The sequence below is a fragment of the Heptranchias perlo genome, chromosome 4 (assembly GCF_035084215.1).
Source record: "Heptranchias perlo isolate sHepPer1 chromosome 4, sHepPer1.hap1, whole genome shotgun sequence".
In the NCBI taxonomy this organism is placed as follows: Eukaryota; Metazoa; Chordata; class Chondrichthyes; order Hexanchiformes; family Hexanchidae; genus Heptranchias; species Heptranchias perlo.
Genome location: NC_090328.1, coordinates 127175059 through 127197255, shown reverse-complemented (window position 1 = coordinate 127197255; position 22197 = coordinate 127175059). Strand labels below are relative to the sequence as shown.

The 22197-nt window shown below is 43.8% G+C and overlaps 1 protein-coding gene across 1 annotated transcript in view; it reads left to right on the top strand.

Annotated features, from left to right (window-relative positions):
• The window catches only part of dnah6 (dynein, axonemal, heavy chain 6), a 475651-nt gene that overhangs the window by 300090 nt on the left and 153364 nt on the right, over positions 1-22197 (top strand). Inside the window, exons 52-56 of the mRNA XM_067983622.1 lie at positions 1336-1597; positions 3151-3274; positions 11877-12073; positions 17669-17872; positions 21328-21453. Coding sequence (XP_067839723.1) covers positions 1336-1597; positions 3151-3274; positions 11877-12073; positions 17669-17872; positions 21328-21453 — 913 coding nt within the window. The remainder of the gene's footprint in view (positions 1-1335; positions 1598-3150; positions 3275-11876; positions 12074-17668; positions 17873-21327; positions 21454-22197) is intronic.

Here is a 22197-nt window from a genome sequence, read left to right as displayed (position 1 = left end):
CGAGATCAAAAGTGCCCGCCCCAATGTCTTAGTGGCACCCAGCCATTTCCTGGGCACGAGTTCTGCTGACGTCTTTTATTGGTAGATTGGGTGGAGTTTCCCAGGGAAGCCCAATAACTTCCCCGGACACATCTCCTGCAGAGGTGTGGGTGGATAGTCTGCCAATAGCCCCTCCACCGGATCTTTAAGATGTGGAATCCCGGTGTAACTGGGATTCCACCCTAAATTCCTGGTCCTCCCTGGATGGAAATCTTACCTTCCGACCTCCCAGAGCCCAGGATTATCAGGACCAACATCTCAGAGCACCAATACATCAAGGTAATTTGGAGAGAAAGGAGGCAGGCCTGCTGCATTCTCTGCAGCTGACCAATAGACAGCCATCCACCATTAAAACTGCTTCAAGTAGGGGAGCATACAGCAATAAAATAAACTAGCAATCAAAATGCAGAAGCTCACTGTACACACAAGAGGTCACTTTATGTTACACACCATTAAAACTTATAACATGTACTGAAACACAAAATAACATTAATTCGCCCTTAAAAAAAACTTGCATGAGTTGTCCAAAAGTAAACAGAACATATGCAGTATTTTCTTGCATCGGTAACAAATTAATTATTTATGAAATAAGAATGCTTCATATTTTGTATGCCATATGATTGATGGAGAGTGCACAAATGGCTTCATGCATACAGTCATTTATGGCCTGAACCTTAGGAAGGTTATCAGTTTGGTAAAATTTTACCCCTCTTTGCTGCTGCTGCTGCTGCTCTAGTTAATGCTGAAGTTTATGTAGCTGAATGTGCAGTGATACAGGGCCTCTGTTATCTCCTTAATGGAGCAGTCCATGGAAAAGCGTCTAATTATTGAAATATCAATTATGAATAACTGAAAAGTCTTTGTGGCATATAAGTTGGGGACACGGGTGACTTTTACCACCTTCTTCAATCAGATGGCACACCTCAACCTCAGCCTCCCTGCTGAGCTCGAGCCAATGCATTCACAGGTCCTGTGTCATGACAGGTAGTTGACTCTGTTGTGGTATGCTTCACTCTCTGGGATAGTGTCTCCTGCAAGTTGTGTGCCTCATGGCCACTTTTTCCTCTTGCTGTTGATGTTGTATTGTGAGATACCTGCCAATGACCAATGGACTCATGTTTCGGAGCAGCAGACACCTCTACTATTGAGTAAGTTACAGTTGTGGTAATGCTTTGAAATCATAGCCCTTCCAATGGATCACTTTTCTTACTTTTCATTGACTATCATAAATTTGTTTTGAGTTAGTGCACTGACCTTAAAGACTAATTAAGCCAATTTTTTCTTCATATTTTGTAGAACCGACTGGGCTTCAGCTAAACAAGTTCTTGGTGATTCAAACTTCTTGAAGAAACTCATGGATTATGACAAAGACAACATTAAACCCCAAATTCTGCAACGGCTTCAGAAATATATTCATAACCCTGATTTTGTGCCAGAAAAAGTAGAGAAAGTGTCCAAAGCTTGTAAATCCATGTGCATGTGGGTGAGAGCAATGGATCTGTATTCTCGAGTTTCTAAAGAGGTAGAGCCGAAACGGATAAAACTGGCTGCGGCTGAGGTAAGTTATAAGTTCGACTTCAGATATTGTAAATTATATATTGTTATAATTTAAAGATAATAGGGGCAATTTTAACTACTCCACCTAGCTGAACGGGGACGGTAGCAGAGTTCAAATCGATGTGATTTCGCCACCGTCTTAACTTGGGCTTTCCACTGGGCAGCCCAGGTGCCTGCTTGAATCAGGTAGGAGCCTCATGAATCCATGCAAAAGAGTGTCTTATGATATACTGGGTAGAGTGTGTGCTGTGGATGCTCTGCTCAGTAAAACCTGGCGAGCAAGAGAAAGAGGTCTAATAAGGTAAGTGTGAAAATTATTTTTGCGGGACCAAGAGGGACAGGAGTACTGTTCTGGGCTCCACAAGAATCATGTAGGCCACTGCTGCTCCCAGCTCCGCCTCTCCGCAATCGCACTCCCCCCGCTCCCCCATACCGACTTTCTGCTGGCCGGGTCGGCCTCCAGGCTGCTTGATATTGGGCTGGCCCAGATCCGGCAGGCTTCAGCGGTACACCTGTTCGGGGTGCGCAGCTTGCCGGATGAATGTTAATGAGGCCTGGCCCTCAAAATGGACTGGGCCTCCTGCCACAGGTCTGAGGCGGCTGGTCCGCATGTTCCACCTGCCAACTACCCGGAGATTAAAATCCCCACCTCATGTCATAAAAAGGTGATTTGTACGTATAGGAGGTAGAGTTTCCGCTTTGGGCGCAATCGGGAAATTGTGCCCAAAATGTGCTCAAAATTGCGCTGATTAGACGACAGTTTAAATTTACGATAAAATAAATTTGCATAATCACAAATGTAAAATCTGCCATGAACCAGCGCTATCGGGCAGTGCAATAGAACATAATATGTTTTTTTTCCATTAAAAAAATATTCATTGATATATTTAAGAGTGGTAACCTGGTGCAGTTTTATTAATGCATCACCAAAAATATTAATTTTTAATAAGAGTGTCCAGCCCTCTACCTGGAATAACCTGATTTGACTTAAAAAAAACTATACTGAACCATTTAATAGTTTCTTTGGTGTACACGAGTCAGTTTCTTAGTTAATTAAATATTTTTTGATATGTAAAAACTTCTAAAATGTGCCTACTAGTGCCTGTGCACCTAAGAAAATGAGTGCAATTTGAAGAGCCTTCCTGAACCAGCACAATCGGCGGAATCTTGCAATGTCGTCGTGGGGGCGCGGCCAGTTTTGTGGGCGGGGCTTGATCCGGGGGAATTGAATCTTAAACCACCATAAAAGATCGCAGAAAACCCTAAAGTATGTGGATTTTGGGCGTAACTCACGTTTAAAATTCCCTGATCTTTTGCGTTGGTTTGGTCGATTGCGCTGGAATCTGGGCGCAAAACTAACGGAAACAGGCGGAAACTCCACCCCCAGATTACCGCTGGAATAAAATGCAACAAAAATATGGCATTAAAACTAATCAAACAACTTGTAGTTACAATGAGATGTCAGTCATTGTAAATATCTTCCAGACTGCGTTTAAAAATGATATATTTTTTTCATGCAACCTCTTAACCGACAAACATCTCTTTAATTAATAGGACGAACTCAGTGCCACCTTGGCAACACTTAAAGAAAAACAGAACAAACTAAAAGAACTTGACCTTAAGCTCGAGGATCTTCAAGAACAGTATGATAGCAGTATTGAAGAAAAAGATAATCTTGGTGAGATATTGTTAGAAATGTTCCAGGATAATGCTCAATTTCATTTATTTAAAAATTCGTTCATGGGTTGTGGGCGTCGCTGGCGAGGCCGGCATTTATTGCCCATCCTTAATTGCCCTTGAGAAGGTGGTGATGAGCCACCTTCTTGAACCGCTGCAGTCCGTGTGGTGAAGGTTCTCCCACAGTGCTGTTAGGAAGGGAGTTCCAGGATTTTGACCCAGCGACGATGAAGGAACGGCGATATATTTCCAAGTCGGGACGGTGTGTGACTTGGAGGGGAACGTGCAGGTGGTGTTGATACCATGTGCCTGCTGCCCTTGTCCTTCTAGGTGGTAGAGGTCACGGGTTTGGGAGGTGCTGTCGAAGAAGCCTTGGCGAGTTGCTGCAGTGCATCCTGTGGATGGTACACACTGCAGCCACAGTGCGCCGGTGGTGAAGGGAATTAATATTTATGTTGGTGGATGGGGTGCCAATCAAGCGGGCTGCTTTGTCCTGGATGGTGTCAAGCTTCTTGAGTGCTGTTGGAGCTGCACTCATCCAGACAAGTGGAGAGTATTCCATCACACTCCTGACTTGTGCCTTGTAGAATACCCAGCCTCTGACCTGCTCTTGTAGCCACAGTATTTATATGGCTGGTGACCCCCAGGATGTTGATGGTGAGGGATTCGGCGATGGTAATGCCGTTGAATGTCAAGGGGAGATGGTTAGACTCTTTATTGTTGGAGATGGTCATTGCCTGGCACTTGTCTGGCGTGAATGTTACTTGCCACTTATCAGCCCAAACCTGGATGTTGTCCAGGTCTTGCTGCATGTGGGCACGGACTGCTTCATTACCTGAGGGATGCGAATGGAACTGAACACTGTACAATCATCAGCGAACATCCCCATTTCTGACTTTATGATGGAGGGAAGGTCATTAATGAAGCAGCTGAAGATTGTTGGGCCTAGGACACTGCCCTAAGGAACTCCTGGGGCTGAGATGATTGGCCTCCAACAACCACTACCATCTTCCTTTGTGCTAGGTATGACTCCAGCCACTGGAGAGTTTTCCTCCTGATTGCCATTGACTTCAATTTTACTTGGGCTCCTTGGTGCCACACTCGGTCAAATGCTGCCTTGATGTCAAGGGCAGTCACTCTCACCTCACCTCTGGAATTCAGCTCTTTTGTCCATGTTTGGACCAAGACGGTAATGAGGTCTGGAGCCGAGTCGTCCTGGCGAAACCCAAACCAAGCATCGGTGAGCAGGTTATTGATGAGTAAGTGCCGCTTGATAGCACTGTCGACACAACGTAACTTTAGATACAACATAAACTGGCAAGAGATTTCGGAAGCAGCAAAATTAGTAAAAATAAGTATTAGATCTAGTGATACAAAGGGATGCTTAGGATAATGTACCGACCTATTTATTTTCACTTTAATCCGATTGATAATTTAATTTTATGGTGGTGTCTGAAAATTATAGTTGGGTGTCGTCAGCATACATCAGGTAGCTGATCTACAGCTCAAATTACTGAGGCTGATCCCTGGTGTCAGAGGGAAGAGTTATGAAGAACAACTTAATAACCTAGGCGTCTTCAGCCTCAAAAAGAGATGTTTTAAGAGTGGAGCTTATAAAGGTATATAAGTAACAGGATAGAGAAAACAAAGCTAAATCATTACTTTCAGGTATGTGAGGTCAGCAAGGTAAGAGCAGAAGCTCAGGCTTTTGAAGGGCAAAATTAGGGCTGATGTTAGGAAGTATTTTGAATGATAAACAACTGGAACAGATTGCCAGCAAGGCAGTTAAAGCACTCATTTAAGAAACTGCTAGATGTGTGAAGGGCAGACACATGGGTTAGTATTCTGGAAGGGTGAGATCAAATAGGCTGAAGGACCTTCTTTACAATAGAATCATAGAAAGGTTACAACACGGAAGGAGGCCATTTGGCCCATCGAGTCTGTGCCGGCTCTGCAACAGCAATTCAGCTAGTCCCACATCCCCACCCTATCCCTGTAGGCCTGGAAGTTTTTTCCTTTCAAGTATTTATCCAGTTCCCTTTTGAAAGCCATGATTGAATCTGCCTCCACCACCCCCTCCTGGCAGTGCATTCCAGATCATAACCGCTCGCCGCGTAAAAAAGTTTTTCCTCATGTCACCTTTGGTTCTTTTGCAAACCACCTTAAATCAATGTCCTCTGGTTCTTGACCCTTCCACCAATGGGAACAGTTTCTCTCTATCTATTCTGTCTAGACTCTTCATGATTTTAAATACCTCTATCAAATCTCCTCGCAACCTTCTCTCTTCCAAGGAGAACAACCCCAGCTTCTCCAGTCTATCCACGTAACCAAAGTCCCTCATCCCTGGAATCATTCTAGTAAATCTTTTCTGCATCCTCTCTAAGGCGTTTGCATCTTTCCTGAAGTGCGGTGCCCAGAACTGGACACAATACTCCAGTTGTGGTCGAACCAGCGTTTTATAAAGGTTCATCTTGACTTCCATACTTTTGTACTCTATGCAGAATTATTTTGTAACCATGTGATTTTTTTACTACAAAAGTAACTCATTGACTATGACCCACTTTGGGATGTTCTGAGGATGTGAAAGGCAGATTCTTCCTTTCATAGCCTCTCGAGTGTTGGACAAAAACCACTTTAACAGATAAAATGGGGGTTTGTTGCCTGGGCAGGTCTTAGAAAGACTGGACGTTGGTAGAACTGTGGCTTTCTACCCCAAGCAGGATGATTGTTTTGATGCCAAGGTGGATCCAGAATGGTGGCCCCACCCCCAACCCGCCCCGACCAGTGCATAGTTACAGGGAGTTACATCGGCCTAGAAATTGGGCTGTGTAGCGCCCATTTTTCAGGCACTACGCGGCTTCCTAAGTTCCCAAAATGGTGTCCGGAATGCGCATGCACGCTTCTAGCATGACGTGCGCCGGACGCCATTTTGGTAAAGGCGCTTGCGCACGTGCAGATAACGAACGCCGGCATCGTGTAAAGTAAGGAGAATATGTGCTAGATCAGTGTGCAAAGCTGATTTAAAGGGATAGACACCATTTTGGCACTCAACGCTCCAGCCAACAAACTTTCTTAACCACGAATAGCTGAACATGTCTTAGACGGCCTGGAGGACTCCCCACCAACGCAATCTAAAGGGATCATGCAGGTGTTGCAGGTTAATGGCTGGATTATTGCTTCTGGCTGCTGGTACAATTGTACGTGTTTATTGAAGCTTCCTATACAAGAGTAGCTACGGTATATAAAAAATGCTTCCGCTGCCTGGACTGTTCTGGTGGAGCCTTCCAGTACTCTGCTGAGCGGGCATCAAGATTCACTATGGTATGCTGCATGCTGCACAACCTCGCCCTTATGAAGGAACAGCCCTTGCCACTGCCTATCCGGCAAACCCTGAACCAGAAGAAGAGGAGGACAAGGAGGAAGGAGCTGAGGAGGAAGTGGTGGAGGAGCGGAAGAGGCTGAGGAGGGGGGATAGGCTGAGGAGGAAGGGGAGGAGACGGAGGAGGAAGTGGAGGAAGACGCAAGGAAGCAATAAAGTGTACGGGCCCTGTCTGCCAGGGCTCTGCGTGCGCACCTTATTCATGAGCGGGCATATCTGTAACATCAGCAACACCTCCCAAGTCACCAACAGTCCAACACTCCCCACCTGTCCTCTCCCACATGACCATCAAATCGTCCTCCTTATGATTACATATCGCTTACTCCCGCAGCTCATCGCATAAATAAAAACCGCCATCAACTGTGACTTCAAATCCAAATTTATGACATAACACATTAACTCAAGTATCAAACATTACACTATTCACCCTTGTGCATTCCCTCAGTGCCTGTCATTCATGTGCCTTTACCTATCCTAGTGCTGCTACGAGGTGCATCCTAGTGGCTGGAGCATGGGTGGTGGAAGGCTGCTGACCTTCAACTGAGGAGAGTGCAGATGGCCTTGGAGGATGACCTCTGGCAGCTCTGGTCCGGGAGGGCCCAGCTTCAGACTGCAACATCTCAACATGGGCTGCAGCAGTCTGGCCTGCCTGGCTGGTAGGCAACAGCAAGGGCATTGGTGGAGTGGCAAGGGTTGGAGCAGGAATGCTGTCGTCCGGAGGGAGGACAGCGGGTTCGACTGCCATGGGGCGGCGCCTCAGCACTCTTGGTGATCAGCTGGAGAACGGATTGCTGGAGTGCTGTGACACCCTGGAAGCCCCGTTCCACAGTGGTCCCCAAAGCCACGATAGCAGCAGTCTGAGCTTCCAAGCATCACTCTGAGCTGCCATAGCAGCTGTCTGAGCTTCAACTGAAGCATGCAGACCTTTGATGACATCGGTTTATGTTGCAATGGAAGCCGCGACATTAGTCATCAGACGCTGCATCACAGTGGGTTCCACAGGTGTGCTGATAGAGGTGACCACCCGTTCCATGTGGGTAAGGATGGGCTTCAAGCTCTGTGCAAAGCCCTGTGCCAAGTTCGAAGTGGTCTCCTCCACGCCCCTTGACATTGTGCCCAGGCTTTCTGGCAGGCTTTCCAGCGCACCAAGCATTTGGTGGTGTATCAGCCGTCTTCTGCAGCCTGGCCCATCGAAGTCCTTATCTGATTCCTCAGCAGCAGAACCATTGTGCGACCTCACCCTCTGGCAAGCTGGCACCTGTGGTATCCATTCCCCCCACTCTGGCTTCTGCACATTTGTGCCCGGAGTCTCACCATGTGCAGATCCCTCCTCTAGCCTAGCCTCTAAAGGACGTGCAGTGTCAGTATCTGAGCTGGTGGATGCAGGTGTCAGATCAAGTGATGGTGTGGCTTCGTTATCAGTGTCTTCCTCCTCCTCAACCTTGGACGGTGCTGGCTCCAGTTCTTGGGTACCTACAATGACAAAGGGAGACGGGTTGAGTTGTGGAGCGGGGATAGGAGCGAGTAAGGCGTACGTGCTGCCACCACCTGCAACATGTGCGTTAGAAAAGATTGTGGGATGAGGGAGATGTGGAAAACGAGAAGGAGGATTAGGTGTACAGATGTGCCAGTGTGTGCGACCTGTAAGTGGTGAGTGTGTGGATTGCAAGAGTGCTACTATGTGAGGGTGAGATGCAGCATCTGAAGTGCAGCATTGTGTATGGATGGGCAGCGTTTGTTGGTGGGTGGGTGGCGAGGGATGTCGTGTGTGGAGCAGTGCTGTGGTTGGTAGGATGTGCCACTTGACATTTGCATTCACTCACCTTGACCACTTGTGTCAAATCATTGAACTTTTTCCGACACTCTATCCATCATGCGTGGTTCTATGCTCCTGCCATTCACCTCCATGACCACTTCCTCCCACTGCCTCCGCAACTAGTGTCTCAAGAGTCTCCTGCCACCCTAAAGGTACAGAATGGCTCTCTGTTTCTGCACTCCCTCCCACTAAGACCTCCAGTGCGCTGTTGGAGAACCTCGGGGCAAGCTCTCTTGCCACTCCAGCCATTCTGCCTGTCATCCTGCACTGCTTCCATTGACAGTGCACCTCCTCTTTAAGAGGTGCAGGCTGCCTTTACCTAGTGCTGGCCGCTCCCCATATTGGGCCTCCTGCTGGTGCGTTCCACCACTCAATGGCATGGATAGCGCTGGCTGCTCGTGGAAATCATGATAATGAGGATGCAGCACGATTCTCGTGTGCTGCCTGTATCAGTAACACCAGGTGTGGGTTAATCACGCACCGTGACTCCTACGCCCGTTATCGGGCCTTATCGAATTTAACCCACATAGAGTCTACAGCACAGAAACATGCTATTCGGCCCAACTGGTCTATGCCGGTGTTTATGTTCCACACGAGCCTCCTCCCTCCCTACCTCATCTAGCCCTATCAGCATATCCTTCTATTCCTTTCTCCTTCATGTGCTTATCGAGCTCCCCCTTAAATGCATCTGTGCTATTTGCCTCAACTATGCCTTGTGATAATGCGTTCCACATTTTTAGCACTCTTTGGGTAAAGAAGTTTCTCCTGAATTCCCTATTGGATTTATTGGTGACTAATTTATGACCTCTAATTTTGGACTCCCCACATATGGAAACATTTTCTCTACATCTACCCCATCAAACCCTTTCTCATTATCTTAAAGACCTCTAACAGGTCACTCCTCAGCCTTCTCTTTCGTAGAGAAAAGAGCCCCAACCTGTTCAACCTTTCCTGATAAGTATGTCCTCTCAGTTCTGGTATCATCCTTGTGAATATTTTTTGAACTTTCTCCAATGCTTCTATATCCTTTTTATAATATGGAGACCAGAACTGGGCACAGCATTCCAAGTGTGGTCTAACCAAGGTTCTATACAAGTCTAACATAACTTCCCTGCTTTTCAATTCTACCCACCAGAAATGAATCCTAGTACTTGATTTGCTTTTTTTATGGCCTTATTAACTTGCGTCACTACTTTTAGTGATTTGTGTATCTGTATCCCTAGATCCCTTTGCTCCTCTATACCATTTAGACTCTTATTATCTGAGCAGTGAGCAGTATGTGGCCTCCTTATTCTTCCTGCCAAAATGCACCACCTCACACTTATCTATATTGAAATTCATTTGCCAATTACATGCCCATTCTGCAAGTTTATTCATGTCTTCTTTTGTCGCATTCTTCCTTTGCATTAAATATACTCCCCCAATTTGATGTCGAATACAAATTTTGAAATTGTACTTCAGGTTCCCAATTCCAAATCATTAATGTAAATTGTGAACAACAGTGGTCCCAGCACCGATACCTGTGGAACACCACTTCCCACCTTTTGTCAGTCTGAGTACTTGTGCATCAGCGAATCTCTGAATACATGCGACTGAGATAGAAATGTCTGGGGGTGAGAGGGGCCAGAGAGATGGAGTGGGGGGCAGGTCTGGAGTCTGGAGCAGGATCTTCCTGGCCACTGTCTGAGGCTGAACCAGACCGTCTGCAACCTTGGCGTTCTATTTGACCCTGAGATGAATTTCCGACCACATATCCACTCCATCACATATCCACTCCTTGAAGAACGCTTACCTGAAGATCGGTGGCTGAATGTCCACGAGAGGACACCACCCACCAGGTACATGGTTCATACTCCTGTGACTCGGCCAACGTTGTCTACCTCATACGTTGCAGGAAAGGATGCCCCGGAGCATGGTACATTGGCGAGACCATGCAGACACTGCGACAACGGATGAACGGACACCGCGCAACAATCGCCAGACAGGAGGGTTCCCTCCCAGTCGGGGAACACTTTAGCAGTCAAGGACATTCAGCCACCGATCTTCGGGTAAGCGTTCTCCAGGGCGGCCTTCGAGACACACGACAACGCAAAATCGTCAAGCAGAAGTTGATAGCCAAGTTCCGCACCCATGAGGACGGCCTCAACCGGGATCTTGGGTTCATGTCACGCTACACGTAACCCCACCAGCAAAAAGGGGGAAAAAAATTATGTTTTTAATATTCCCTCTCTCTCTCTCTGCCATTTGGGTTTCTTTCTGTCTGTCTGTGTAATTGACACAATGTATATCCAGTGTACTGGGACGTGCTGTTCTCCGTGACTGGCCTGTTTGAATAACAACGACACCTTTTGATTGGTGTGATGTTGTCCCAGCCTAGTATAAGATATGCGATTTGAGAACCTTTTCACTCATTCACCTGACGAAGGGGATAATCTCCGAAAGCTTGTGATTTTAAAATAAAATTGTTGGACTATAACCTGGTGTTGTAAGATTCCTTACATTTGTCCACCCCAGTCCATCACCGGCATCTCCACATCTTAGTTAGAGCAGTTAATGCTGATTAATATCTTTAGGAATATGATTGGGTGTTGTGAGGATATGTACATATTGGAGATGATTTGACACTGTATGGAATATGATAGTTCCTGAACTCTTGGAAATGTGATGGCAAGGAAAGCAACTGGTCTCAGATGTATAATGTACAATGTCAAGTTAGATAGATGCTCTAGAGGTTCATATAATTTACCTTTCGGGTCTTTAGGATAGTGAATGGGTTGAAGAAAGTCCATATGGGCTGCAGAAGAAATGGGTTAAATAGGTTAAATTGCTTTGCCTTGGTTCATTCTGTTTTTTAACACTCATTTTCAAATATTGTTCCAGGTGAAAGTGCTGAATTGACATACATTGTTTCTCCTTACTAAAGTTTCTTCGAGCATCAATTCTTGATACATGTGAAAGCTGCAAAGAAGTCCTTTTTTAAAAAACTGAACATTTTTTCCTTGTACATTCATAACAACATTTGTAAAGATTTAAAATAATCTATTTCTTTTCCCCAAGGGATCAATTTTACTCTGTACAGTCATTTTTTTCTGTGACCCTTGCAGTGAGCATATATTTTATTTATATATTCAAATGATCTGGTTCCATAGATTTCACTCTTGAATTTAATAACACTGCAGCTTAATGGTTTCAAATGTTAAAAGTAAAAATTAACATGTTAGATTATGATTTTAGGTTGTGGCACTGTGGATTTTATTTTATAGAAAAATTATTAACACTTTTACCTTTTTTCAAAAGTATGTTCAGAAGATTTGCAATTTATTTAGCTTAATCCATTGCGCTCACATATTTTCAATAATTTCAATTGCGACTCTGCTTGATTGTCATGTCTTCTATTTTTCTGTTTAGCACAAACAATGGAACTAACTCAGGCTCGATTAATACGTGCTGGAAAACTTACAGCTGCTCTTGGAGATGAACAAATTCGCTGGCAAGAGAGCATAATTATGTTTGAACAGGAAATATCAAATATAATTGGAAATGTCTTCATTGCTGCAGCTTGTGTTGCATATTATGGAGCCTTTACTGCTCATTACCGACAGTTGGTATGTCATTGTCCTGTCAACATAATTTAATCACTGAAGTGCAGGAAATCCTGAATTCCGCCAATAATGACAGTAGCAAAATAGAGATTTTTCTTTTGAAAATTGTTGGGTGCTTTGAAATTTGAAAAAAGGTTTTTAGGCTTTCCACTGGAGGGCAAGTCTGCTGTTGTCAACTAGATCACCTGAGGGGGTGGCAAGACTTTCCTGGCCAAGGCGCAACATTGTCATTGCCCATGGAGATGGCAGTGGGCTAGATTTCTACCTTTTCAATATGGATGGTGGACAAAGGTGCTAACTTATCATCACTTGCTGAGGTTGAAAATTACAATATAGCAAATAGATATTAGATTGATTTAAGCAGCGGACATCACGTAAAGATGTTGATGACTTCTGTTTAAATGAACGTTACGGTGTGATGACCAATCTAACAGTTCAGTATTAGATTTCTTAATTCAACAGTTTTTGTTATGAAAGTAATGATTCAGTTTTTTTTATGAAAGTAATAATTTGATGCAGACTTTGCTGTAATTCATTTGTAGGTTGCATGGACCCTACACCATCTGTTTAAATATATTTCTGTAAGGTTATTAATTTTAATCAAATAAGAAGTATTTGTTTAATAACTTCAGAGGTCAACCTCATAGATATTGTGATATTTCATCGTGCCTTATAGTTATAGACATATTTCAGTAGTGACTTCAAAAGTGAATTATTGATCTGGAACCTCTGAAGAAAAATCATGTAAATATTTAATTGTGGCTTCCTGCAGGTGGCATGATGTACCACACTACATATTTTCCCAGTTACATACCGCTTTAAACAAACTCTGGATAAATCTGATCTTATGGTAATCCTGAGCAGCCTGCTGACACTATGGCCCCGCTCGGCATTTTAATGATTTTCGGAACCCCCCAAAGTAAGAATTTTGAGTGAAAACACAAAGATCTTGCAGCCAAAACTTTGTCTGAAGTGACAGAGTGCCCTACTGCAATAAATGACGTTTTCTTCCCACCTGTCAATTAAGCATCTGAATCTCCCACTGGCTGCTGGCTGAAACACGTCTGTTGCAACAGCAAGTGTTTCCCACAGCACGGGAAATACGCTGAGGATGCTTCAAAATCACTCCCCAAAATGTCTAGTCAATCAAGTGTCTCAACCATCGGACAAACTATGCAAATTATCATCCCGCCGGCTTTAATTGCCGGTGGGACTCCCGCATTCGGGAGGCGTGCGCGCACCCGGACGTGTCATTGGGGAACCCGGAAGTCAGCGGGTTGGAGCCGAGCTCCGAACCCGCTCGGCATTTTAGCGATTTTCGGAGCCCCCCCAACTCTGTCACCTGAAAATCAGCCCCTATATATTTTTTTGGTTTAAGGGATACGAACATATGAACATATGAATTAAGAGCAGGAATAGGCCATTCGGCCCCTCGAGCCTGCTCTGGCATTTGATAAGATCATGGCTGACCTGATTGTGATGTCAACCCTACTTTCCCGTCTACCTACTGTAACCTTTGACTGCCTTGTTAATCATGAATCTATTTAACTCCGCCTTAAAAATATTCAATGACCCTGCATCCACCGCTCTCTGGGGAAGGGAGTTCCACAGACTCATGACGCTCAGAGAAAAAAATTCTCCTCATCTCTGTCTTAAATGGGAGATCCCTTATTTTTAAACTGTGGCCCCTCATTCTAGTGGATCTTTTGGAAACCTGCTTACATATTTATACAAGCCATTAATAATTATGAGTAACACAGAATTCAAGTCTAAAATGCACCAGATTCATTTGCATTTAAAATGTCAAAACTACCTAAAAGAAGGTACAGAATATGAGAGCACTCAGCTACCGAAGAAACCTGCAAGAATCTTGGTTACTGCCACCCCATATAATATTACGGTTTGATTTCTAATCCATCACCAGATTGCTGATGTGTGCTACTTATATGTGGTACTTATTATCACTATTTCAAATGTACAATTTAAAATTAAAACATGTAAGCTTAGCAATATGTATATTTCAAAAATTCATATATTTTAAAATTGTCACAAAGTAAATGTATTTTAAAAGTACTTATTACACAGAAGCTTTTAAAATTAGTTCTGTAAATTGGCAGGCCTTGTATCTGGTGTTAAATTAAGAGGGAGGAAGCCATTGAGGGATTTGATTATTCGTCAGATGCAATCTGCGTTGAAATAAATTATCTGTTGTATCTAAGATGAATTAGTAATTCAGTGCAGTAATAATATATCAGTCATTGGTGTCAAGTACCAGTGAAAGTCTGCATTTTAAATGGAGCTCAATTTATGTGTATCAAAATCTATTAAAACCTATTAGGAATAAAATATTACCAAAGGATAATAAATTACTACAATGGTGAAATATGTGTTTTAGCATTTATGATTTGTAATCAAAAGCAAAACCAATTTTTTTATGGTAGAAAAAAGATGGGCAGGATTTTCTTCCTTGTAGAGGGCCTTGGAGAGGGTGCAGAGGAGATTTACTGGAATGATACCAGGAATGAGGGACTTCAATTATGTGGAGTGCCTCGAGAAACTCAGATTGTTCTCCTCAGAGCAGAGAAGGTTAAGCAGAGGTGTTCAAAATTATGAAGGGTTTTGATGGAGTAAATAAGGAGAAACTGTTTCCACTGGCAGGAGGGTAGGTAACCAGAGGGCACAGATTTAACACAATTGGCAAAAGAACAGAGGGGAGATGAGGAGAATTTTTTTTTGCAGCATGGATCTGGAATGCACTGCCTGAAAGGGTGGTGGAAGCAAATTCAATAGTAGCTTTCAAAAGGGAATTGGATATATTGAAAAAGAAAAAAAAAGTGCAGGACTATGGAGAAAGAGCAAGGGAGTGGGACTAATTGGATAGATAGCTCTTTCAAAGGCACGGTGGGCTGAATGGCTTCCTTCTTTGCTACATAAGATTGAATCGGGGAAAAAAATTGGAAATGGGTCGTTTTAGGGTGCAGGTAGCATGATGTGCTATTACCCCACGCCCAATGGCCCCTGTGCAGGCAGGACGCAAGTTTTGGCCCACCCGAGGAATTACCTGCAATCAGCCTTCCATTCTGGGCCTTGCATGTGGAATCAATGCAATTCGCACTTTCCACCACCAGAGGGAGCTCAATCTCTTAAAGGGAGGATGTTTCTCAGAAATCTCTTAAAGGTACCTGGTACCGGTTATTTGCTGAAAATAACAGTCTAATGTCTGCATGGAGTCTGAATGGAGATCAGATGTGTAAAACACAGATGCAGCTCCCATCCCTATGTTTACACACTGATGAGTTATGTTAAAACATTGAATAAAGGTTGCGCACTACTAAATCCCACATCTGCATGCCAGACCTCACCAATCTGCCGATTTGAGTTGGTACCAGGCCTGCGAGAGTGCATGCACCAAGGTTCTCTACTGATGCACTAGAGACCCTGGTGCAAGAGGTGGACAGAAGGAGGGACATCCTATATCCAGGGTGGGGGAGGGGGGGGGGGCAAGAGGCCCTCCAGACATATATCCAAAAGACAGTGGGAGGCAATGCCAGGCGCACAGTATCATGAACATGGATGCAGTGCAGGAAGAAGTTCAATGCTTTGACATGAGTGGTCAAGGTGAGTGAGGTCAACTGTCAAGTGGCGTCTCCTACCAACTGCACCACACACTACACCCCCCATCACCCACATACCAACAAACTCCATCATTACTCAACTCTTCCAATCAGATGCTTCCTCTCACCTTTACACATTACCACTGTTTCAAGCCACCCGCCCACAACTCACAGGCCACACACACTAGCTATTCAACCATGACAGGCACATCACCCAGACACACGTCCCGCTTTCTTGCTGGAGAAGGTGGCGCATATCAGGAGGCAGCAAGTGGCGGTGGCATTTAGCCCGTCGAGCCTGTTCTGCCATTCAATGAGATCATAGTGGACCTGTGACCTAACTCCATATACCCGCCTTAGCCCCATATCCCTTAATACCCTTGGTTCACAGAAATCTATCAATCTCAGATTTAACATTCATAAGTAAGCTAGCATCAACTGCCGTCTGCAGAAGAGCGTTACAAACATCTCCCCACCCTATGCGTGTCGAAGCATTTTCTAATTTCACTCCTACACGTCCTGGCTCTAAATGTTAGGCTATGTCCCCGCGTCCTAGTATTCAAGTATAGGAGACCTACAAAAACTGTTACAAATGTCTCGGCAACCAGAAGCAATAATCCAGCCACTAACCTGTAAATCCTGTATGATCCTTTTAAATAGCACTGGTGGGGGGTCCTCCAGGCATTCTAAGACACGTTCAGATGGTTGGGGTTAAGACTGTGTGTTGAGTTGAGTGTTAAGTCCCAAAATGGTGTCTATCACTTTAAATCAGCGTTGCACACCGATTGAAGCCATTTTCTCCCTACTTTACATGATTCCAGCGTTCGTTATCTGCGCCTGCGCTAACTCCTATACCAAGATTGCATCTGGCGCATGTCACGCTGGAAATGTGCGTGTGCATCCAAGAAGCCATCTTGGATGTCGGAGAGGCCGTGTAGCGCCGAAACAACGGGCGCTACACGGCCCAATTTAGCGCCCTATGTTTCTATAATTGTAGCCACTTTTTGTTGGGATGATTTGAAAGCCTGGCAGTGGTACCATTATTGCAAGGTGGAGATTCATACTAATCATGCTGCTACTGCTGGCAAAACCACCCTGGGTTACTGCAAGTAAGAAAATAAATCAATTTTTTCCAGCGATTCTTGCATTATGATTATCAGTCAATTGCAAGACATTGATACTGCTTGGACCAACATACTGTTAAAGGTTGAAAGGGAGGGTGCTGCATCTTGGAATACTTGTTTGTTCTTGTGATTTTTGACAAGCTGAGTTCCCCATATCAGTTGTGGGAAGATAGTGAATGGAGGCCAAGTACTTTCCCACAGGGAGGGGAAACAGAGGGGAAGTCACCCTGGGCTTCTCTCACTTACCCAATTAGTTGCCAGTTTTAAAGTGACATTCACAGAAGCTTGAAAATAAGTTGCCTGCTGCCCTCTTCACCAGGGATGGTATGTATCATACTGTTACCAAAAGAATGAATGGGATGAAAGAGATCTTAAAACGAGGGAATACGGAGGAATAGTTACACTAGCACCAGTGTATTATTATCAGTCTATTAATCCTAAAGGCCTAACGGTTTCTAAACTCATACAGCATCAATTTCTGTTGGGAGTTAATTCAAGAGCTGCATTTGTGATTTTGGCCTTCCTTCACTTATTAGATGTATTCTAAAACATTAAGCATAATTTATTTTAATATCAAGTTCAATGTTAAGGTACTATGGTGGATATCATAAGTGTTTTTTGCTGGTATTAAGCTTTTACTGTTTGCTCACTGCAAATTGCAGCCAGACTCTCTATTCTAGTCTGACTTATTATAATAAAGCCCTTTATAAAGCACTTTGTGAATTTTATTCAGGAACATTTTATTTTTCACTGAAAATTGTTGCATAGTTAGGATGTATCAGTCGTTGTTGTAAGACAAATCCTGTGTGTAGGAACTGTGTTTTACTATTATCAATGACAGTTGTTTTTTTTTTAAACAGCTAATAGATCACTGGTTTAAAGGCTGCAAGGAACTAGAAATTCCTATCAGCGCAGGCTTCAGCCTCATCAACATCTTAGGTGACGCATATGAGATTCGTCAGTGGAACACTGATGGTCTACCCCGTGATACTATTTCCACTGAGAATGGCATTCTTGTGACGCGAGGTCATCGGTGGCCCTTGATGATTGATCCTCAGGATCAGGTTAGAATACATCTTAATAACTGTGATAACAGATGACATATCTTTAATCAGGTTGGAATACTCTATACTATGGTATTACTCCTCAAAATCAGTTTTAGAAATGTCCCTTTTTATAGTCATGGATGACATTAACTAATAGCTAAAATCATAACTTAATTGCATTGTATAATGGGCTTTTTAAAAGATAAGTTGATAAACAACCAAAAATGCATTGCAAATGAATGTTGCTTTTTATCAAATCTGATAGATGTTTCTGTTGTAAATCTAGGTAGTTTTTATTTTCAGTAGCATTGTGAAATCTTAAAATTATTATTGTCATTAAAGTAGCACTGGCAATTTATGTGGATTCTAGAAAAGTCGAAGAACATGTTCTAGTTCCAATCTGCTCTAAATATTGAGGCACACTCCTGTGTAGCACGGTATCAATTGTATGAATTGTCTAGCTGCCTTTTCCTTTGCTGCTTAAGCGATGTGATTGCAATAGCAATGCGATGCAACTTTCAAACAAACTTCTGTGAAGACATTCATTTGATGAGAGAAAAATAAAATAAACTTGAATGCTGAAAATGCACCGTCGGAATCGGAAAGTGAAGGATAGACTAATTGTCATGTCAGTTTAGAATCCATTCCAATTATTGTGATAGCAGATGCATACCTTTAATAGTATTGAAATATTTTGACCATTTTTCCACAGAAAGGATTTGGAAAAGAGTTACATTTAAGTGTTGGGATTTTAAGCAAAGCGTATTCACACAAGTTTTTAAAAAAGCACTAAGATAAAAGATGGTTAAAATGCTAGTGATCTAGGCATTGAAGTTATTTCCCCAAAGACAAAAACACAATAAGCAATGTGTTAGTCTGTTTAGATGTAAGGAGTCTTACAACACCAGGTTATAGTCCAACAGTTTTATTTGAAAATCACAAGCTTTCGGAGGCTTTCTCCTTCGTCAGGTGAGGAAGGTGAAATCCCTTGGGGCTGGTAGCTTGTCACAATATACTTTTGAGGCCTGCAATCCTTATCTTCCATCGGTCTGAATGAAATCTTATTGTTGTGATTTCCAAAGAGAGATCCAGAAATCAGGGATCTTTGTCTTTTAACCCCAACTTCTTTCTCTGCTGAGTTGAGGGCATGAAATTAAAAGCCCCAAATCAATTGCCAGTAGTAAACCAGTAAGCAATACAAAAGTGACATCATACACACAACCATTGCACATAATTCTGAAGACAATTTAGGCCCAAGATGTCAACCTTGCATCTATTTCTTGATTGTTACATCACTTAAAGCTCAGTGGGTAAATGCACTGTGGGTATTACATGCAGGCCAGATGGGTTGCAGGCTCAATCCCTAGTCTTTGTCTGGTTATTTAATCTCAACTGAGCAGGGAGAAAGTTGTCTGGGCTAGGAAGGAAAAACAGTTATTAGGGTTTGTGCTTCAGGACAGGATCAGAATTCCCTTTTCAGAAACAAAAGTCATTCTCTATCTCTCCTGTCAGCTTCCTTCATTAGTTTACAAACATCATGATCGGATCACCCTTTAAACTCCTCATCTGCAGGGAATGCAACCCAGGTTTACCCAGTCTCTCGTTATAGCTCAGGTATTTTCCCGGTGAATTGTAGCCAGACTTCCTCCAAGGCAAGTACATCCTTCGTAAGATGTGTGGCCCAAAATGGAACACAGTGGCCCTGATTTTGAGGGCCTCTGTCTAGCGGAAAGAGGTGCTAGCACCCCAAACATCATGGGGCTGAACTTGCCGCCCTGTTCCCATTCCCGAACCACCTGCCAACATTTTCGTTGGGGCTCTCACGTGGGCGGCCCATGTTTCTGCCTCTTTCAGGCGGGAAACTACTTTAATATGCAAATCGTGGTCCTACACAGGAATCCGATGCAATTTTGCACAGTGCATGTTCTGCCTATTGGTACCACGTGTTGAGTGGCCTAACCAGTGGTCCTTAAAGAGACTACTGCAGGCTGCTCAGCAAAAGGTAAATTTCTGTTTGTTCCGAAATTTTTCTCCTTCTGCTACTTCTGGCCCGCAAAAATCCTCCGGCCTGCTGCTGGCTTGTCCACCCCCCCCCCCCAATCCACTTCAACGCCCCCACGATTGCCCCATTCCCTCTTTCAGTCCTAACTTTTTCGGCATCAGCGTTGACTGATTTCCCACACCCCCTGAGAGACGAGAATCTGTGAGTGCTGGTTCTGTGCTCGCAATTGATATTGAAATGAGGCCCAGCCCTTAAACTGGCTTAGGCCTCTCACCAGTGACTATGGGCAGCATGCAAGCTCCTCCCACCGCCCACCCGAAGTAAAAATCATCCCCAGTATTGCAAATGAGAACTGTTATAGTAGCACTTAGATACATTTCTTGTGATGAAGGCAGACATTCCAATCACTATTTAGGATCACTTTTTGTATCTGTGAGCTAGCTTTTAATGACTCATGGTCTTCTCAGTTCCTTGATTTATCTACCTCCATATTAGGGCTGCCAACTCTGGTCGAACGTATTCCTGGAGGATTCATCACAAGGTCCAGCATCCAACCACCCCGTCCAGCCAAACAGCTTTTTTTTCCACCTTCAACAATTTTATAATTAATAAACAAAAAGTGTTCAAAGTAAATGAATATTTTTTTTAATACCTTTATGATTTTTCTCTTGGGTTGCTTGCAGCAGTGTCCAGGAGATTAATTATTAATTCCTGGAGATTTCAGGACAATCCTGGAGAGTTGGCAACCCTACCCCATAGCGTCTCTCTGTTTAGACTGCACTCCTATTTGCCATTCTCGCATACAAAGTGGACTATCTCATATCTGGTTAGTCTATGTCCTTTTGCAAATTTCTACTCCTTCATAATTCACTGTATCATTTGCAAACTTGGATGTATTTCCCACTGTCAATGACACACTGGTCTGGCCCTGGCAGGAAGAGGATTAGAAATAACAGGAGAGTGTAAGGTTATTTTTGTTAGGTAACATACATATTTGTAGGTATATTTTTTCACATAGATATTGGAAGATATAAACAAAATGTTTTTCTCCCCTAGACTTACCTTCCTCTTTCTAACAAACAATCCAGCTGTCTCTGCTGATAATTCTTCTACCCTCATGTTGAGCCAGATATTATAGTGCATCTGATTAAATAACAGCAGCCAGCTGCTTCCTGCTTGTCCTGAGTGATCAGCCACAAAAAATATTGTGATGATAACCTTACGGATGTTAATAAAATCCAAATGGTAATTCTGAAACCATCAATCTTTCTAGGCTCAGTCTCCACACACCTGCTCTGCGCGCTCACTCCACACACTCTTCTTTCAAAAACAAAGTCCAGTAGGGAATAATTGAAAGAAGAAGAGTAGAAAAGAGTAAAAAACCTCAACACCTTTGATTTGTGAATGTTTATGCTTACATTTTATGTGAAAGCCTTGATGATGCATTTATAATTATGACTTATCTACACAGGCAAATCGCTGGATAAGAAACATGGAAACTAAAAATGGCTTGAAGATAATTAAGCTAACAGATGCTGCTTTCTTACGCACGTTAGAAAATGCTATTCGGATTGGCTTGCCTGTACTGTTAGAAGAGGTATATATATCCTGCACTATTCATTTTTATTCTCACCCAAACAAGTAATTCAACACCCCAAGCATTAATCTGAAATATCACCAAATATACGATCACCAATGCATGCATTGTAAACTTCTTATATAAAAATCATTGCAAACATTTGGTTCATCATACTTCATGGGCTTCATTTTAGCACCCGCTATCGGGTGCGTTCCTGGCGGGCTCCGAAAATCGGGGAATCCCAGAGCAGGACCGGAGCCCGGCTCCAACCCGCCCACTTCCGGGTTCCCCACTTCTTGGTGGCAGAGGCAGGCCACTTCCTCCCGCCCGCTGGGAAGAAGATCTCTGTCCTCCCCCTCCTTCTCACCCCATCCAATAAGAGCTGGAGTGAGGCATCATTAAACCTGGGAGCAGCCTTCCCCCTGGGCTGCTCCATGCTGTAATTTTGCCTATTTTCTGCAGCATCAGTCAGTGGAGGACTGCCCCTTTAAATAGGGCTCCTCCAGCTGACAGCCTATGCTGCGGGTGCGCCGTCCGCCCCCAGCACGAAACCCGGAAGCAAAGGTAAGTACCTTCAATTAAGCTGCGATTGCGTGCGGAGCACCCCGATTTCACTGGGCGCGTTACCCATGTGCCCAGTCGACCCCCCCCCCCCCCAGCTGCCAACCCGCCGCCCTCCTAATATCGGGCCCTAAGACTTTGTGGCCTTAAAGGGACACAGCTTCACCTTAACTGTGGAATAATAGATTGTGTTTTATATGG